General features: G+C 41.5%; 1 protein-coding gene across 1 annotated transcript in view; it reads right to left on the reverse strand.

The window, feature by feature from the left end:
- PRKG1 (protein kinase cGMP-dependent 1) overlaps window positions 1-13,490 on the reverse strand; it is a 1,074,350-nt gene extending 1,060,860 nt beyond the window's left edge. The window contains exon 1 of the mRNA XM_081104810.1: window positions 12,757-13,490. Within this exon, the coding sequence (XP_080960936.1) occupies window positions 12,757-13,022 (266 nt within the window). The 5' untranslated portion in view covers window positions 13,023-13,490. The remainder of the gene's footprint in view (window positions 1-12,756) is intronic.
- Between the last annotated feature and the right edge of the window lie 5,581 nt (window positions 13,491-19,071).

A 19,071-nucleotide genomic window follows, 5' to 3' on the forward strand; every position in this document is an offset into this window, starting at 1 on the left:
GAGCCAGAGTTCAACCCCAGGTCTGTGACTCTAAAGACTATTATTTTAATCATCATAACACATTCTCTATAAAACTAGGCTAAAATTTCTGAGATTATTCTTTCTACTCTCCGTTTCATTTTTTTTGGCTTCTACTTCATGATTGATTACCTTTAATGACTGAATTCTGGTCCCAGAAAATGTTTGCAAAGTTACTTTTCAGTAAATCCAGTCTAATATCATCACAATGATTTAAAAAAGAAAGAAAACTCTACTAGAGGTTACCATCCTATAAAAAGAAAGCTCCACTGAGTAGTTCAATACCATATAAGTCCAAATCGTCCCACTAGTCTTTAAAAAAAAAAAAAAAAAAAAAAGCAGCGGAGAGACTTGGAATTTGGTATTTTCCCAAGTGGGAGCAAGTTCCTCTGAATCCTTAAAGTATCAAAAATTTATTCTGATGAAAGAAAAACAAATCAATGTGATTCTTAAAGAAAATCTTTAATTACTTGAGAGCATTATATATAAACAATTTTACCCTTACTTCCAAAATCACATTGTAGGAATTCAAGAGTTTTATTCAACTTAAAAAAATAAAATATAATCAAGCCAAAAGCATAATATGGACTTTCTAAATATGAAAAACAAAGTGCCTATAAACATTGCTTCAAAAAGTATTCTCATGAGCCCTAGCCCATTTGGCTCAGTGGATAGAGTGTCGGCCTGCGGACTGAAAGGTTCAGTTCCAGTCAAGGGCACATGCCTGGGTTGTGGACTCGATCAGCAGTTGGGGGTATGCAGGAGGCAGCCGAGCAATGATTCTCTCTCATCATAGATGTTTCTATCTCTCTCTCCCTCTCCCTTCCTGTCTGAGATCACAATATATATATATAAAGAATTTAATAAAAAGTGTTCTCATGAAAGCAACTCAAGTATAAAAAAGATAGAAATAAGAACCTTCCACATGTTACTGCTATGGTAACATGTTTGATTTTTTTAAATTCTGCCTTTAATATAGAAAATTAACTTTGTCAATGCCACCCGCATACTTTTATTTTTAACAGAAAGGACTAGAGGTTATTTCTCTCATAGAGTGTTTGCATAATCATGTAGACTAAAAAGGTCATATAGAAAATGAGCAATTCAATTTTGGGAATTTATCCCATATATAAATGAAAAACTATGAGAAAATGTGTACAAGCATATTAGTTGCAGTGCTGTTTATGCTTACAAAAAACAAATAATATCTATATTAATAAGCTGAAGTACATAAATACTATGCGATAGCATGTGGCTATTAGAAAGATCAATATGGACTGGTCTGGAAAGAATCCTGGGAGCTATTATCAAACAAACAACCAAAAAAACCCCAGCAGAATGCTAATGAGCATTGTGGAATGATTCTCTTTCAATTTAAAAAACAACAATTGGAAAACTCCAAGCGGGCAGGGAAGTTCTCTCCATAAGAAGGTTTGCATAAATATACAGGAAGGTCAACATTAGCTGGAGGACAAGTGGGAGAAGGCTGGGAGGAAAACATGATTAAATGGTGCATATATTTTCATTGTCTGGCAACCAGCAGGCATCACTTTGGCCATTAAAACAATCAAGGAAGTAGCTATAGCCCAAGGAAAGATTAAAATTTGAGATGCAGTACCTGCTTGTAAGCATCAAAAAGTATGTCCAGATTTTAACATGATGAGTAGAGATGGCAAAACCACACACAAGAGAACTTTCCCCCTGATTTCTTTACTATCAAGAAACCCAGAGAGTGCACAGTCTGCCTGACTCTGTGTGGACACCCCGGATCACAATACCTGGAGCCCAAGGATAAGGCTATATAACCAGAAGATTGAAAGGCAGGATACCTCCAGCCCTGCCTCCAGACTTCAGGGATTTGTCTTGATAACCAGAAAGATCAGAGAAAACAAAAGATATCGCCACTTATCTCCTGCTTCACCATGTCTAACGGAAACTAGATTTTTCGTTTTTGGACCTGCGGACAGCAGAAAGCACAGCCTACATTCGATTTACCCTAGATCCTGTCTCACAGTTACAGATGGGATAACACTTCTTTTTCCTAACCTAGCAAAAATATAAATCACTGGCCCCTAAAGCATTGTTTAGATATTGCCAGCTTCAAATGAATATATGAGTTCCAAAACACTTTTTACAAAGGCAATTTCATTCTCATATGTAGTGTCCAAATGCACTTGCTCTGTGTTAACTTTTCCCCATGTCCAGTCGTGATTGTTTATCTAGGCACCATCTAACAATGTCTGCGCAAGCAGGCCGATTAAAGAGGCCAACTGATCGCATTAATTCAGAACGGACTTCTTTTTACCCACGGTACAACGTCGTTCTTGGCATTGACCCTTGGTTACTGGGACAGCCCAAAATAAGAACATTTCTCCTCAGTCTTAAATCACAAACGATGCCATCAGCAAGACTGCTTCACTTCCGGTCCCCAGGGGTTTCGCATGAGAGTGGTCACAGACTGAATGAAATAGCCTTTTCCAAGAAGACTGAATGGCATTCGAAGGGAATATTGATTCAAAAACATAAGTTCCATGAGATCTGACCCACAATTTATACCCTACAATTGTTCAAAGGCAGTGGATATTTACAGCATCCCATAAAACTTTGTTTTGCTTTCAAAAATATTTGGATATAAATAATCATATTAACTATATCTTTTTTTTTTAATTTCTAAGAAGAATTTCAGACTAACTATAACTGGCCATGTTAAACTTCACTCAATTATATGCTAGAATCACAGGACTATCAAGAAGATCAAATAACCTATTAGAAGCTAGTAGAAGTTTCTTCTAATAGCTGATCTAATTTTTTCCAGTAACAATTGACTTTTCATTTTTATGTGGGGAGGAGGAGTGAGTAGGAAACCATTTCCATTATTACTCTCTGAACTCACACACATATTTCTTACTATTAATTTTCCACTATTTCTCTCAGCCAAGTATAAGTCCAGAGGCTTCCTCACAGGGACTTTAGGAATTTCCCTCAGACCAAGACCCATGTTCAAAGACCCCACCATGCAAAGTGCACTGTTCATGTCTCTTTTCTTTAAAAATACTTCACTTTGGCTTTTTAAACACATTCCCCAGATTACTACTAATTGGAAAAATAAAATGCCATACGTAATGGATGATACATTTTCCAAACGCTTGAATCCTAATATTAAGAAAGATGTGTTTGAGAATAGATTTTAAAATTCAACTAAAGGCCATTTCAAACTATTAGTTGCACAATTGTTTAAATATTGTTCTCCTGCTGCCATCTTGTGGCAATTGTTGACATTTCCATCTCTCTCCCTCCTTTTCCCTCTGGCTCTCCCTTTCTCCCATCCTCTGCCTCTAACTCCCCTTAAACCCAATCTTTTCGAGGGTACCAAAATATATTCAAAACTTAACAACTTCCCTTTTTAAGTAGATATAAAGACAACTTTCATTATGCCCTAAAAAAGGGGGGGGAGGGAGTTTTGCAAATTCCTCCTACTGCCTATAAAATATTCCCTTCTCCCTTACATTTTTCTCACAACACTATTCTTTTTTAAAAATATATATATTTTATTGATTTTTTACAGAGAGGAAGGGAGAGGGATAGAGAGTTAGAAACATTGATGAGAGAGAAACATCGATCAGCTGCCTCCTGCACAACCCCTACTGGGTATATGCCCGCAACCAAGATGCATGCCCTTGACCTGAATCGAACCTGGGACCCTTGAGTCCACAGGTCGATGCTCTATCCACTGAGCCAAACCTGTTAGGGCACAACAACACCATGCTTTTAATATTAAAAAAAAACCTCTTTGTCATCATTTTGATTAATCTAGCATATCCCTTCAAGCAAAGGGAATGCACATTACAGGAAAATATATTTGTATTTTATGAAAATTTTCCCTTTTCAACTTTTCCAAATTGTATTTTCACAAAGCAAGAAAGAAAAGTATCATGTATGTCTGGCTATAAAGTACTGCACTATCACCCTTCAGAGCCATAGGCACGGACTGTTGGGATCTGAGCAAGAACCTGGGGAAGGCTGAGACTCATGCTGGGAAAACAGAGCTCCCAGCAGCCCCCAGCTGGATGGAGACCAGCCGCCCAGCAGCCCTTTATTATGTCCTGGCTGCCCTGTTCACCTCTGAGGCCCCTGTGGCAAGGCCAAGGAATTCATAAATCTGGGAGGAAATCACATTTCTCTGATGACATATTAAAATGACGAACTCTCAGCCAGACTGATTTATCATCAGAGGAAGAGTATATTTCATAAAAGCCACCATTTCCGTCTAACTCTATGTCCCCACTCCACTCCTGGGGGTAAGTTGACAACCCTCCAAGGAGTCCCCGGAGGATAGACACAGAGAACTCAATTTGCCAGAATCTTCCCAAACAGAGTAGAGGTGAGCAAGAAAACAAACAGGAAAACAATTCATTTCACTCCTTCTTGAAAACGACTTGAAAACAATCTTCTGTATACCCATATCTGCGTACCCATATCTATGTCACACACATCAGTACTTAGCTTCAGTCTAATAATCGCCACACCGCATGGACCTAATGTAATTGTAACATATTTTCCTCCAACACCATTAAAATCCCTAACTGTTAATATAAATAAATTCACTTGATGCCACTAGTAATATGAACATCACACTTTGGGAAATGCTGCTCTGCGGTGTATCTAACAACCATTATTTATAAATATGTAGCTTTCAGGGACATGGGGTCAAGATGTTTGATTTTTTTAGAACCACAGTTCAGACCAGAGGTTCTCAGGCATTCTTTCTGCAGTGACTCACAAGATGGATGATGTTCCCATGTGCAACACGCTCTTGTGAAAAGACAAGACCGCCTGTGGATTGTGTACAATTTCCTGCCATACATCTGTAATCCTACCAGTCCAGAAAGCCAATGGGAATGCAAGTGAAAAGCTATCCCTGGGGAGATGCCTGTGAATGCCCTCAACCTTATTTTCCTAAGAAACAGATAATTCACAATTTTTTATTTTTAAACTACCATGTACTCATTAGGACCTCACAACGAATCAAATACACACACTACGTGTCATGGCCTCACAGCTAAAATCTTCCAGAGTAAGACATAGGATATTGTATTGACTATTTTAGAGTGACTTTATTCTCTGAGAGGTGATTAAATAGAATATGAACTGGTTTTATTCTCTAAAAGGTTCATGTTTAAAATTTTTGTTTGTTTTTAATACATTCTAGCTATGCGCTGCTCTTACCCTTTCTCTGAAATTAGCATGTGCAAAGAGGAAAGTATGGAAAGCTCAGGCTTTTATTTGGTTGGAATTCTTACTGTAAATAGACATGGTTTCTACCCAGGAGTTTACAACCTAAGACCTACAAAAATTTTCTATTTTGAGATTTCAGCGTAGGTAGCTAAGCTCCTGGGTGACGTGCGATGCATGAAATGAACATTATCCACACCAAGAGGGCAATGAGCGGCATCCAGAAAAATATTAACATTTACCCGAAGGCTTTAGATTTGCTCATTAGACAATCACTGTGTCATGTAGCTGAACAACAATATTTGTAAGAAGCAAACATACAAGTATTTTTAGGATCCCTATAAAGTTTATCAGCAGCATTCTGGCAGCATTAGAGGTCAGAATGCTCACATGAAGGCACATCTGAGGATTTGAAACACATTCTGAAGCACTCTCTAAATTGCACTAGAAAAAAGGGACCATTTGAGAGAATAATTTAAGAATGCAGTAGTATAATCTTTATCGCAAGTAAAAACTTAATTATAGAAGATCTCTTATTGGATTTGCCTTAATAAACATTGCTAATATCAGCACATTGATGTTATATCACCTTGCATGCCTAAGTGCTCTCAATGTGTTCGTACACATAACAAATTCAATCTAAATCAACTCCCAGTATTAACATATTAACAACTTTGAACTAATTTCCAAGAATATGTCAACTCAATAGGCACTTAAAAAATATTAAGTACACAACTAGCACTCTGGACAAGACAAATTACAGAAAGTATTTTTAAGCCTTCTAGTCAATCAAAACTTTATACTGATTGCATTTAAAACTACACTATTTTCTAAGGTAGTATGAGTTTTTATTATATCATATATTGCCATGTAAGAAATAATATGTAAATGTTTAAAAGAAAAGCAGCATAGTGAATACTGGTCTGAGGCCCTCCAATAATGTTTACTGAGTAGTGTAGAGTAAGGTTAAAAAAAAAAGAATCTATTGTTTAAGAACAATAAGTAAGGTAGGGAGATTAGTTCTACTATCAGTCTTTATATATTAAAATAAATCTATTTCAAGATACACTCCTGGAAATATCCATTTTTCATTGAGCAAATGTTTTAAACTATTGTATATTTTCAATATGGACAATTCAGTAATTATTTTTCAAACTTTAGGAAATTTAAATTGTATAACATCTGAAGCATCAAAAGACGTGAAAGACTTTAAAAGGTTAGAGTAAGATCTTGAGCAGGAACTGTGTTCTATGTGTGTATATGATGTTTGCAAGTGAAATTGATGGGGCAGGAGTTACAAATGTCAAGCCAGAACAGAAGAACACAGGGACCCAAAAGAGACACACAACAAAGCACATCCAAGAACAAATAAAAGGAGGTGAGAAATTATCACTGGGTAAAAAACAGAAGGTAGCATTTCAACCAGGAGCAACAAAGATTGGGTCTAGTGGCAGCACCCTGCTCTGAGAAGCAATATTGGACCGTGTGCCCCCACGCGAAGCATAAGCACTTGCCAAACTCCAAGATGCCAGAGCCATTTTACAGTAATAGCCCAAGAAGTAAATCCTCCTTTCTCCAAGACAGTGGTTTGGACCAACCTGGAGGATTTCAGAATACTAACTACTGTAAGAAGTATCAAACATAAAAATGAATATATGTGTGTGTATATCTGTATATACATATTTGTACATATAGACACATGCATATACATACACACTACTCCTACAGAAAAGCGTATACATATAGGTAAAGCCTCTTTTTCCTTCAGGAACTCCACAGCAGAGCACACCAACAAACCTAGACTCAAGGTCAGTATTTTTTTTTGACAATTCCCAAACCTCTGAGCTTTCACTTTTGTGAAACAGGATATGCTACCCCTGGTTTATCTCAGAGCTCACAGCAATTTCCAAGAGCTACAAGAATCCTAGATAACATAGGGTCCTGAACTCTGATAAGCAAATTCTCAATGGCAAATGAAAATAATTATTCATACTCAGAGTAATGATGAAATCACCTGAAAATCTTATCAACAGAAAGGGTTTTAATGCACTCTCGGCATCTCCTACACACCATGGTGAGAGGCGTTTAGCCACAAAGAGGGAAAATACATGACATCTTTTGTTTTTCCAGGTCTGTCAGAAATAGTTTCATGAGGGTCAGTCAAATTTCCAATGAGAACATGACTAAATACAAACGATCAACCTAAACTTTCAATCAATGATTCCAATAGAAACAGAACTTCTGGTGTACTACGAATACATTTTTATAAAATGCACATAATTCCAGAACCCAAACAAACCCCAAAGCAAAGTCTCTATGTCTTAAACAAGCAGTATAAACAGGTGATAAATTGAAGACATCAACTCTGGAACCGATGCAAAATTAGGAAACCTAAGTAATCTCCCCATTTCTGAGACCCTTTAAAAGGCACTTCAGTAATTACTTGCTCAGTTTTGTCATCACTAACATTAGGGTACTCCCCACCTCCTGTACAGCTTTCACTGAAAGTAGGGGTGACGTGCTTATACTCAGAACCTGTTATCTTCAAATTTCATGAGGCAACACACAAGGCTTTCAAGAAGCCCTCCTACCTAAAAATCCTCCCCTCTCTTCAGCCTGCCTCCCCGGAAACTCTTTTCATTCATATTATCTATCTAAGTATACTAAAGGAATGTCCTCCTCCGGAAGCTCTTGTTGAACATCACTATGTTAATCGAGAAATGATTACTTGGCTAACATGTTGATATGCTGTTAGTTAGTAATAAATTCCTTTTGATGGTAGGATTGGTAGGCATGCAGGGATTAGCATCAGGGACCTGCAAGGCAACAGGAAAAGGGTAGAGTGAATGGTACCCAAAAGAGGCAGCCAATATCATTTTTTAAAAATATATTTTATTGGTTTTTTACAGAGAAGAAGGGAGAGGGACAGAGAGAAACATCGATGAGAGAGAAACATTGATCAGCTGCCTCCTGCACACCCCCTACTGAGGATGTGCCTGCAACCAAGGTACATGCCCTTGACCAGAATCGAACCTGGGACCCTTCAGTCTGCAGGCCAACACTCTATCCACTGAGCCAAACCAGTCAGGGCAGCCAAGATCATTTTTACAACTGCACTAGTCATCAGCTTTGCCTATGGCCTGTCACTGAGCGGGAGAGGCTAGATTAGGAGGGAAGAAGATGGAAAGAGGTAGATGGCCATCCCAAGAGCAGAACAGCCTGAGGAAATTCCAACCTGGCACAACACACGCAAGGAATATATGATGGAAACTGTGGTCACTTGTTCACAGTTTAGAGCTGGCTCTAAGACTTTTTTTTAATCCTATTTTTACTTGGGGCAGGTTCACCAATTACTGAGACTGAACTGGCCTCATTCCAAGCCTATGTAGTGGAGCAGTTTGGAACTTGGCCTCTAAAAAAATGCAAGATTTGGGTTTGAAACTTACAGCACCTGCTAGCTGTAAGATCTTAGGCAAGTGACAACTTCTTCAAGCCTCAGATTCCTCTTGTGAAAAGCATGTCATTCAGGATTGTTGTGAGAAAATGATGAGAAAAAGATTAAGGTAGGTAAAGAGCGTGGCCGAGATTAGCTATCTTTATTGTTGTCATTGCTATTTTAAAGCACTGTGTATTTTCTATATGAACAATTACTGAGCTGGGCCCACAATTCAGCTGGTACCCACTCGTTTTATTGAAGTTACTTATATCAAAATTAGGCCAAGTCCTCTGATTTAGTCTGCAGGATAACCAGACCTGAATCAAATCAGAAATGCAAAAGGCAATGAGTTTTCTGGGGCATCCATCCCAAAGCATCCAATCCCAGTGGAAGGAAGTTCAAGTTCAAAGTAATGAATTTACATCATCAAGAATCAAGGGATTTGTGACAAGAATAGCTTAAATAGCTTTGGAATACAATATATTATTCCTGTAAGAGATTAATATTGATTCCAGCCATTGCTCAAGGTAATTTAAAAACAACAACCATGTGCTAAGTGCACAAACAAAATAAGGAATTTAAGTGTGTATAAAGAACTAAGGGTAAGAGTTATGATATTAGGTAATTCTTAATTAGGAGTATATGCACACAGGGCATCAAGAGTTCACAGAAAACCATGTAAAACACTTGGAGGTGTTTTTGCCAAAAAGTGATACATAAATTTTAAAATATCATCATCCTCCAAAATAGCCTACAGTTTTCCATGACAATCAACTGATCCCTACTGGACATTTCTAAAGGGACTAAACATGAGCACTGCAATAAGTCGGATGTTTTCTTTTTAAACATGATCATCATATTGTATACTTGATACTTATGCTGAGAGCTCAGATCTTCCCTTTCCTCGTATAATTTTCATCTAAGTATTTCTTAGATGCTTAGATCATTCTTAATGGAAATTATGCCTTTACCCTCTATGGACACATGGAAACCTGGTTAATTGCACTGACTTGATTACAACAGTCGGTGAATTTTCCCATTTCTTTCCACAGCAATAAATGCTTAAGATATTTTTGTCACCTAGTAGGTAATTGTTTTTGATTGTAATCATTTTCTAAAAGAGGGATTACAGGCAAAAATTATTTTATGATTCTGCCCATCAAATTCAGTTCCTATACTCTCAAAAGATGTTTCTTTTCTTGTTAGCATAGAAACTGGACATTCTAGTGAAGTTTGAAACAAACCTGTAGCATGAATAGCTATCACTCAAATCCTAGAGCAACTGCAATTGAACATTAGCTTTGCAATACAGCCGTCTCTTTCAGACTAGGTAAGCTCATCAGAATGACATACCTTTTAACCAATGGTGCATGAGTTGAGGGGGTAGCTACTCCCCAAATCTAAATATCTAAAAATTAAAAAAAAATTATTTTAAAGGTATCTTGTTTGTTAACTGTTGTACCCTATAAACCCTTTTTAAATTTTTATTTTCTTGGCCAAAATAAGGGGTCTTGCCAATGATAATTGCTAGTATAGTCTCTTTAAGTGTTAGGATGAGTACCTAATTCCAATGGCTCCTATTCCCATGTATTATACCTGTCAAAATTATTTACACTCTACTGAGTCAGCTGCTGAAAATACAGTCCATGCTTCCATTTGAAAGCATAAAGCTAAGTGCTGAGTTAGAAAAAGTTTACCCTCTGTCCTAGGGCAAATCAGTGAGGAGAGGAAGTAAGGAACGGATTCAAGTCAGGCTCCTTACTTCCAACACTGCGCATGATTCAGTCTTAGGGTGTTCTTAACCCCAACACAGAAACGATGGGGAGTGGGAGAAAGGAGTAGAAGAGGGGGGACAGGGCAGTGTGCACAGGGGAAAGATCAGCCATCTCCTCCCCGGACACACAAAACCTCCTCTCATTCCTAGAGAGAGTTCTTGTCAAGGACAATTAAAGTGTCTCTTTGAGAGTTAGCTCCTGAATGACAGCGGACTCTGCGAGGGTTTCCTCCTGTCCTCTCCAGACCGTGGTGAAATCTCTGTGCGGGGCAGGGGTGCTGGGCACTCTTTGAGGGGCACGGCCCAGACAGAAATCTGCAATTTCAAAAATGCGATGAAGCCCCAGCCCGCAGCCCCGGGAGGCCAGCAGCTGCCGGTGACCGCTGATGAAGTGGCTTCGTAAGGAGGTGGGCAGATTGATTCCAGCTGCTGTGCGGGGCAGGGCAGCGGCCAGGAATGCGCAGCCCGGCTGAGGGCTGGGGCAAGACGCTGCAGCAGCTTCCGACCAAGGGCAAGGGCAAACAGCTCCGTTTGCAGTCTTGGCCTCAAGAAGGAAGAAATCCATTGTTCCATCTGACAGGGAATCTCAAGGCGGGCTGGCCCAGAAGGTGCCATGTGGATGGTGTCCTCTTAGAAGTGGAGCGTCACTCAGGAAATCCGAAAGCTGCCCCCAAAGGCGTCTGTTCAGAACGGACCCACAGTTCCTAAGAGTTCCCGAGGCGAATCCTTTCCGTTTTCCTCCCGCACCCAGTCCCAGCTCCAGGCCCTCTCTTAATAGCTCTTAAAGGCTGCCCAACTTCCTCCCCACCCCACCCCCACACAACTGCTGAAATCAATACGCAAGGGAAACAGACAAGGAAGGGGTGCACTGAAAGAGTGGGGGACACTGAGGGTCCTGGATTGGATGGAGACCGACAACAGGACATGCTCTTTAAAAGTGCTGCCACTGAGTCGGACAGTTAAGGGGAGGGGACTAATTTAGGGGTCCCTTGAGCCCCAAACCCAGACACCAAGTGATCTAAGAAGAGGGAAGGGGTAAGAGGTAGGCGGGCATGAAGGCACGCCTAATGGAATATTCAATATCCTGCAAAATGCACTTTGGGCCATGCACTTCCAGAGACTAAAAGCCAGTAATGGGCTTTGGAGTCTGCACTTCCTCTCCCTAATGTCCAGAGGCGCTTTAATGCTGCAGCCAATCGATCAGCCTTCTCCGGTGAAGGCGGCGAGTGGAGTGCAAAAGCTTCCTACTAGTGGCCACAATCAGCCGGGCCCGTCTGCACACCACGAACAAGCGACAACAGAACTTTGCACGGGCAGGTTTTGGCTCCTCGAGTTCCCAACCAGAGGAAAGGAAGGAGCCTGGAGGCGCCTGGAGAAATACCACCCCACCCCCTTCACGCTATCTTTTCCAGGGAGAGACTCCAAGAGCAGGCAGACCAGGAAAGGGCATTATCCACCTCGCACCGGGCCGACCAGTAGCCCCAAGCCCGCTCAGGTGCAGGGTCACCTAGCCGCCTCCACACCCAGACCAGCCAAACCAAGGTGTGGCCCTTCGGAAAGCGACACAAAGCAAAGGAACATCCAGAAAGTGGGGTTTCTTTGCAGTTTCTTGCTGACATCACAGACGCCTAGAAAGTGATCCTGTGAATAAACCCCCCACCCCACATCCCCCTCCCGGAGGCCGAATCCCCGAAGCCCCCAGAAGTCACTGCCCCGCCTTTGCGCCCTCCCCCTCAGGCTTGGGCTCTGGGGACGTGCAGTCCCTAAACTGAACCCCACCCTGTCCGGTCGGTCGCCCCTCCCCAGGGGGCTCCAGTAGCCCCACTGAACATGCCCCCGCGGCCTGGGTCTCGGGTCGCCTCGGGGAAAGCTGTCCCAGCCCCAGGATGGCCAGGGGCAGGTCCCAGGGTGGGTGCCCCCACCGCGGCTCGCAAAGGAAAGACAGCCCGACTGCAGCCGGGCGCGGAGGGACCGAGTTCGGGGCGCGGAAAAACTTTCCGTGGTCCTCCTCCCCACCCCCACCCCCACGCCGCCGGGGCGCGTCTCCCGGAGGAGCTCGCCTTTCCCAGCCCAGCGGAGACCAGCGCAGCACGTGATGGGCAGCAATAAAAATAAACACTTCCCATTCCCGGGCCGCGGGGCCACCCCCACTTGGGGCGCAGGAGCGCAGCCCAGCGCGGACCAGCCCCCGCCGCTGCAGCCGGGCCCCAGCCCCGGAGCCTCCACCCGGGACGGCCTCCGGGCCCCCCACCCCGGGGCGGTGGCCTCCGCTCCGGCCGCCGCGCCCCGCGCCTACCTCTCGGATTTGGTGAACTTCCGGAACGCCTGTCGGAGGTCGTGGAAGGACCTGTAGGTTTGCGGCTCCGCCGAGATGCCCTGCGCCCGGGTGGTCCGCGGGCCGATGTGGGTGGAGGGCACGGGCAGCACCGACTGGCATTTGTGGAGCTTCCTCTTGAGCTCCTGAATTTCCTCCTCCTTCTCTGACAGCCGCTTCTCCAGCTCCTTGATCCGCTCCTCCTTGAGCATGAGGATCTTGGCAAAGTCTTCCTCCAGCTCGCTCATTTTTCCCCCCCGGAGCCCCCTGCACAAAACTTTTTCCTGGGGCGGTCGCGGTGGCTGCGCCGACGGCCGGGCGAGGCGAGCGCGGAGCGAGGGAGTGAATGGGCGCCGAGGACTCGCGCGCAGCCCGGCGCTGCCCCTACAGCCGCGCCAGGAGCCGCCGTCTTCGATCCACTTCTGCTGAATGGACTGAAAGCCCCGCACCGAGGGCAGGATGAGAAGTCTAAACGCGAGGGCGAGGAGAGGCAGAGTGCTAATCCCCAGCCTCCCCGGGGAATCGGTGATTATCTTTCATTGAGAAACCAATTAGAGCTGCCCTTCCTCCCCGGAGACCCCCTCCCTCGTCCCGCTTCCCAATCACTCCGTGAGAACACCACGCGCCACCCCACCGAGAGCCTGGTTTCTGGCTGGGAGGGCTGGACCAGAGAGCCTGATCTCACCCCATCACACAATAATCACTCCATGCTATATGGTACCAAAGGAAGGGGGTGGGAGGTGGGGGGTGGGGTGGGGGGGAGAGCTTTATGCCACTTGATCCTTGAAATAGCAACAATTACCATGTGATCTGACAGATGACGCAGCGCTTGTAACTGGAGCCTAAAGACTGTGTGTGTGTGTGTGTGTGTGTGTGTGTGTGTTCATAAATATTAAACTGCCTTTAGACAATAACCTGCATAAATCTATCTTTGCTTTCACCTTTTTCTCCCCTTCTGCGCTGGATGATAAGGGAGGGGGTGTGTGTGCGTGTTTCTTACTGTGAAGTCCTGTAGCTATGACCCCCACTAATAAGAATGACAGGGCAATAGCAGTTCCAGGATTTTTTCAGCCCAAAATTTTACTGGAAATAGTGAACTAAGATTGTTGGTGGGGAAGTTGGATGAATATACATATGGTCATGAGCCAAATGTTTACAAGAAAAGAGAAAGGCCATGCGCTAGTTGTAAGTTTCTTAGAATCTGGATTTTATTTTATCTGCTGCAGTTAAAAGTTGTATATAGAGCATCCCAATTACATCACAGCATCGCCATGGCTGTGAAGTGCTGGCTCCAGTGCTAAATGCTGGCTCACTCTACCAGCTCCGGGTTTGGGGGGGGGGGGGGGAGTTGCTTCTGAAATCCAGATTTCTCCCTCACTTGTGCATCTGTCACCTCACCCTATATCCTAGTAATGAGGTGTTTCTATCCATTTGAGCCTGACTATTTGCTAATTCCCACACTTTCTATTTTTCATATGAATATGTCATAGGGAGCGTTTTTCATAACATCAGTCAGCGTTTAAGAGTTTGGGGATGTGGGAGGAGCATTTCTTCAGGTCATGATCAACAAATTAGTACATTTTTTTAAGAAAAAAAATAGATCCAAACTAAGATACCAAATAACTCTCTCTGAAATAGTAACTTTTCTTAAAAAGACAGATCAATGTATGATCACTGACTACTTATAAAAAAAATCTTCCTGCCTTGTCTGAAACACCTCAGTAGAGTAAAAGCAGGTTTATAAATAAATTCCAAATATATATTTTATTCTGGGGATCTGTTACTTACTGTTAGTTTTACTCCTCTGGTTATTTTAAATTAAAAACATTTCAAACCACATCTGAATTTCTTCATCGCACCAGATGCTGAAGACTGGCTTTGTGTACGGGCCATTTGAGAAAGGACTCCTGTCTTGTTGATAGTAACTATTCTGTTGCTTCTATCTATGAACAGTTTAACCTGCTTTAATCTTTTTAGGAATACTCAAACAAATTGACATTTTATAATAATACATTAGGAAAACACTTTCATCACATTCAATAATCTAGGCATAGGTTCAACTTTATTTATGGAAGAGATATAAATAGATTTTAAATGATGTTTAGACAGGTTTTTTTCCCAAGTCTTACACTGTCTTAAATGAAGATATTATTAAAGAATGTTTCTCATGCTTATTAAAAAAAGAAACGTTTAGAGCAAGATTTCACACACGGATATCAAAACCCTAAATTTATCCATATCTTCCAAAATTAATCTTTTTTTGAATAAGTCCGTTTTGGCTTCAGTAATGTTAACAACTATGACAGTAAATCTTGCCCATTGGCTTAAGAAATAAAGTACAAGAAACACTTGAGAAAAGATGGCTTGGTAGAAGGATAAACCTTGAAGTATTTAAACTCATAGCATTTTAGAGCGGAAAGAAACTTTGAAGATGATCTAACCCAACATGCTTATACTATAAAGGAGAAAAAATGAGATACTGAAAGGTAAAGTCCAAGATCACCCAAGGGCAGAATCCAAGGTTGCCCATACAGGGTATTTTCCCCACCGTGTGGCTCCTAGACAGAAACCTGAAAATCTAGGAATTCCAAGATTCTGACAATCTAGCATTCCAAGGAGTGACTTTACCTCCTTGTATGTTGATTTTAAGTCTGCAACAGTGAGTTTCAGCTGTCAAAACCAAAGTATTTATGAGTCCTCGGTGGTGTGTGTGTGTGTTCCTTAAAGGAGAAGGTCGCCATCTAGTGCCCTTGGAGAAATTCGCTAAATAAAAATCCTAATCACAAAGAAATGAGGTAATGTCCTTAAATACCTGTAAGTCTTTTCCTGTTCCATATTTGAGAGACATAAAGAAAATATGCACAATTTTGTGTCACAGCAAAACATTCGTAACAATGAGAAAACTTAAATCTTTTAGCCCCTGGATAATGATGACAGTGACGGTAAACATTTCCTGACCGTTTAATATGTGCCAGCACAGGGCTAATTCCTTTATGTGACTAAATCATTTTAATACCCACAGTGACGCTATAAAGTAAATATTATTATTCATTCCCATTTTACAGACGGAGAAACTTATGCTTAGCAAGATTAGGTAACTTGTCAAAGTGTCCAGGTTTGACCCAGGCTGTCTTAATCCCCCTGTAGCACTGCTTCTATCTGAAATGCATTCCAATGTCCCCTTCTCTGTCAGCCCAGGACACGCAAACTAAAAGCTCTTTGTTAATGAGGACACACTAAATGTAAATTTCCATATAAACCCAGATCCGTTGCTAAGACTCTGGCTTCTCAATAACAAATATCTTTCCGAAGGTGCTTTCCATATAATACTGTTTTATTGTGATAATAATACATTTCATATATCATTCAATTTTTTAAAAATGTACATGTAGCTTCAGATGTTATGATGGTGCTTTGCCTCTCCCCCGTCCCCCCCCCCACCCCCCAATAAGGAACACTTTTTAAAGAACCTGAAATCTTACAGATGTGAGTAGGGGATTGCTGCTCTTTAATCCAGGCCAGTGTCATAAAAAACATTTTTTAAGATAATAAAACTGACTAAAAGTCAGTCTGCTTTTATTATTGCCATATGCCAGGATTCTAAACAATGCAGTGGTCAGACACTCCTCGCCCCAAAAGAATTTTATTGGTCTAAGTTCAAGCAGTTGCTGCATTTACTGTTGAGCAGGTAGACCCCTCCTGTCACCCTACTTCTGGAACAAAACTGACGTTAGTGCATGTTACAAGGATCCAGAGCAAAAACAAAAATTAAAACGTCATATGCAGATGGGCAGGGAGGAAAGATTTAAACTATCTATCTGTTTCCAATAACTTAGATGCAAACATTTTTTTGCTTACAAAAATGATAGTAAGTGTGGAAAACAGTATGCAATACATTTTCCATCAAGGGATGCAATTGTGAAAAAAGAGTACTGGACTTGGAAGCAAAAGATGTATAATTATGTCTCAAATCTGTTACTCCCCTGGCTGTGTACTCTTGGGCAAATCCCTAAACTTCTCTAGTATTCACCTTCCTTGTCTGTAAAATGGGGAGCGGGAGTCACCCAGGGTCTAATTCGTCTTCTTACTGTCAATGATTCTATAGAATTCTTCTTTCCCTGTGACTCACATGTTGAAATTGTCAGTCTGTTCTTACAGATAAGACTCATCCATGAACTTCAGATGAGTTTAAAATGTTGAGTTAAGATGGAGTCTGGTTGGTTCTATAAAGATTATAGTGTACTTTCGGATTAATAGAAGCTTGGAGCATTTTCAGTAAATTCGACATCATACTAGATGTGGCCTGCACATTGCTGCCTAGATCATATTCTTGTGACCACAAAGTGTGGTCGCACCTTGGGCAAGGTAAAGCTCTAAGTCCTGAGATACACCCATGTCTATGTTAACCACCATGAACATGGCAAGTGAAATTAAAGCTGCCTCAATTAAACTTCAGAATGAGTCTGTTTCCATTTACTTAAGTTATTTAATCAATCAGATTTATGTATTTTCTAAAATATGCCCCCAAAAGTAAAACACACATAAATGATTTTTCTATTAGTGTAACTGGAGTTCTTTGTCACGATGCAGCAAGATCATTGCCTTTTATAATGTTTTTGTGATCTCTATCTACAGGTTTGGGAAAAAAGGTTCTTCCCAGAAACTCTAAAAAATAAAATAAGAGATGATAGCACTTAAATATTGAAGAAACCAAATTCTGCAGTATCTGAAGAACCTTTGATGTGGAATCCGGAGACAGAGATGCTATGAGATGTCGCAAAATATCCTACCTCATGGAACGGAGCCTCACTTTTCCCAAACAGAAAATGTAGATATGAATATTAAATTCTCTTACACCTGGGTCTTTAAGTCTAAAACGAAGTAAGATGAAAACAAGATGTTATTTAAATGTGACCCTACATAAATAAACGTAAATAAAATGGCTATGCCCCCCACCCCCGCTTTGATTCTTGACAGAAAAGTAGCCCAGCAGGGGGCAGAGTGGACAGTGTTGGTGGTGGTGGTGGTAATATTCATACACACACACCTCCAGTTATTCAAACACCAGTCAATGCACTGCTGTGAAATGATTTTGCAGGTGTAATTAAAGTCCCAAGTGAGTTTGAGACTTTAGGATAAAAGCCATCTGTGGACTTTCAAGATAAAATCATCAGGGGAACTTTTACAAGGGAGTGGTCTCTATGTGGAGACCAGGATGCTAAGTCTGAGAGGAATCTGACTTGAGGGAGATTCCCTATTGCTGCCTTTGAGAACAGAAAAACAGAAGGGGCCACATGACAAGAAATGCAGGTGGAATGTAGGTGCTGCAAGGAGCCGCTAACAGCCAGCAATGCAAGAGGGACCTCCATCCTACAACCATAAGAACTGAGTCTTGTTACAACCATGAGGGAGTGAAAGAGGGCCCTGAGCTCCTGATGAGAAGGCAGCTTGATTGACATCTTGACTTCAACCTTATATGACCTTGACAGAGGGTCCAGCCATGCTGTGCCCAGACTTATTTCCAGAACTGTGAGATAACAAATAAGTGTAGTTTTAAGGCTCTAAGTTTGTGATAATTTGTTAGACAACCTGATAAAACTAATGAATTATTCAACTACCATTTTAAAAAGTGTTCATTGCCCTGGCTGCTATCTCGCAGTGGTTAGACTCATGCACCAAAGTGTCAGGGGTCAGGGGTTGGATTCCTGGTCAAGGGCATATACCTGGGTTGCAGCTTTAATCCCAGCCCCACTTGGATCAACCAATTGATGCGTCTCTCTCTCTCACATTGCTGTTTTTCTTTCTTTCTCTCTCCCTCCCTCCCTCCCTCTAAAAAAAACAATGGGAAAAATATCCTCGGGTGAAGATTAACAAAACAAACAAACAAAAAATGTCCATTAAAATACCAGAAATATTTTACCACTCTCAGAGCCTGACTTTAGAAGAGTCATTTTTAGTGAAACTGGGTTAGTGCCGTTCAAATGTATACTTGGAGACATAAAAAGTTCTTATAAATTGCTTAAAGCAAGCACACTGATGACAGTTAAAATAGTCTTCTAAGCATGGAAAACTCTCTTCCATAAAAGATACATATATTTAAAGTGTATCTTAATATGATTGAAATATAAATCCTCCTGACCATAGGTTCTAGGGAGGATTAGAACCATTCATGAGTTTAAATTACTACAGAATAGAAATAGTACTGTAGTTTACCTGGTGTGGTGAACTAGCTGTGTGACCTTGGGCAAAGTAGGTCATCTGCTGAGCCTGAGGTTTCTCATCTGCAAAATAGCAATT

Source organism: Myotis nattereri (genome assembly GCF_964212035.1).
Source record: "Myotis nattereri genome assembly, chromosome: 13".
Taxonomy (NCBI): Eukaryota; Metazoa; Chordata; class Mammalia; order Chiroptera; family Vespertilionidae; genus Myotis; species Myotis nattereri.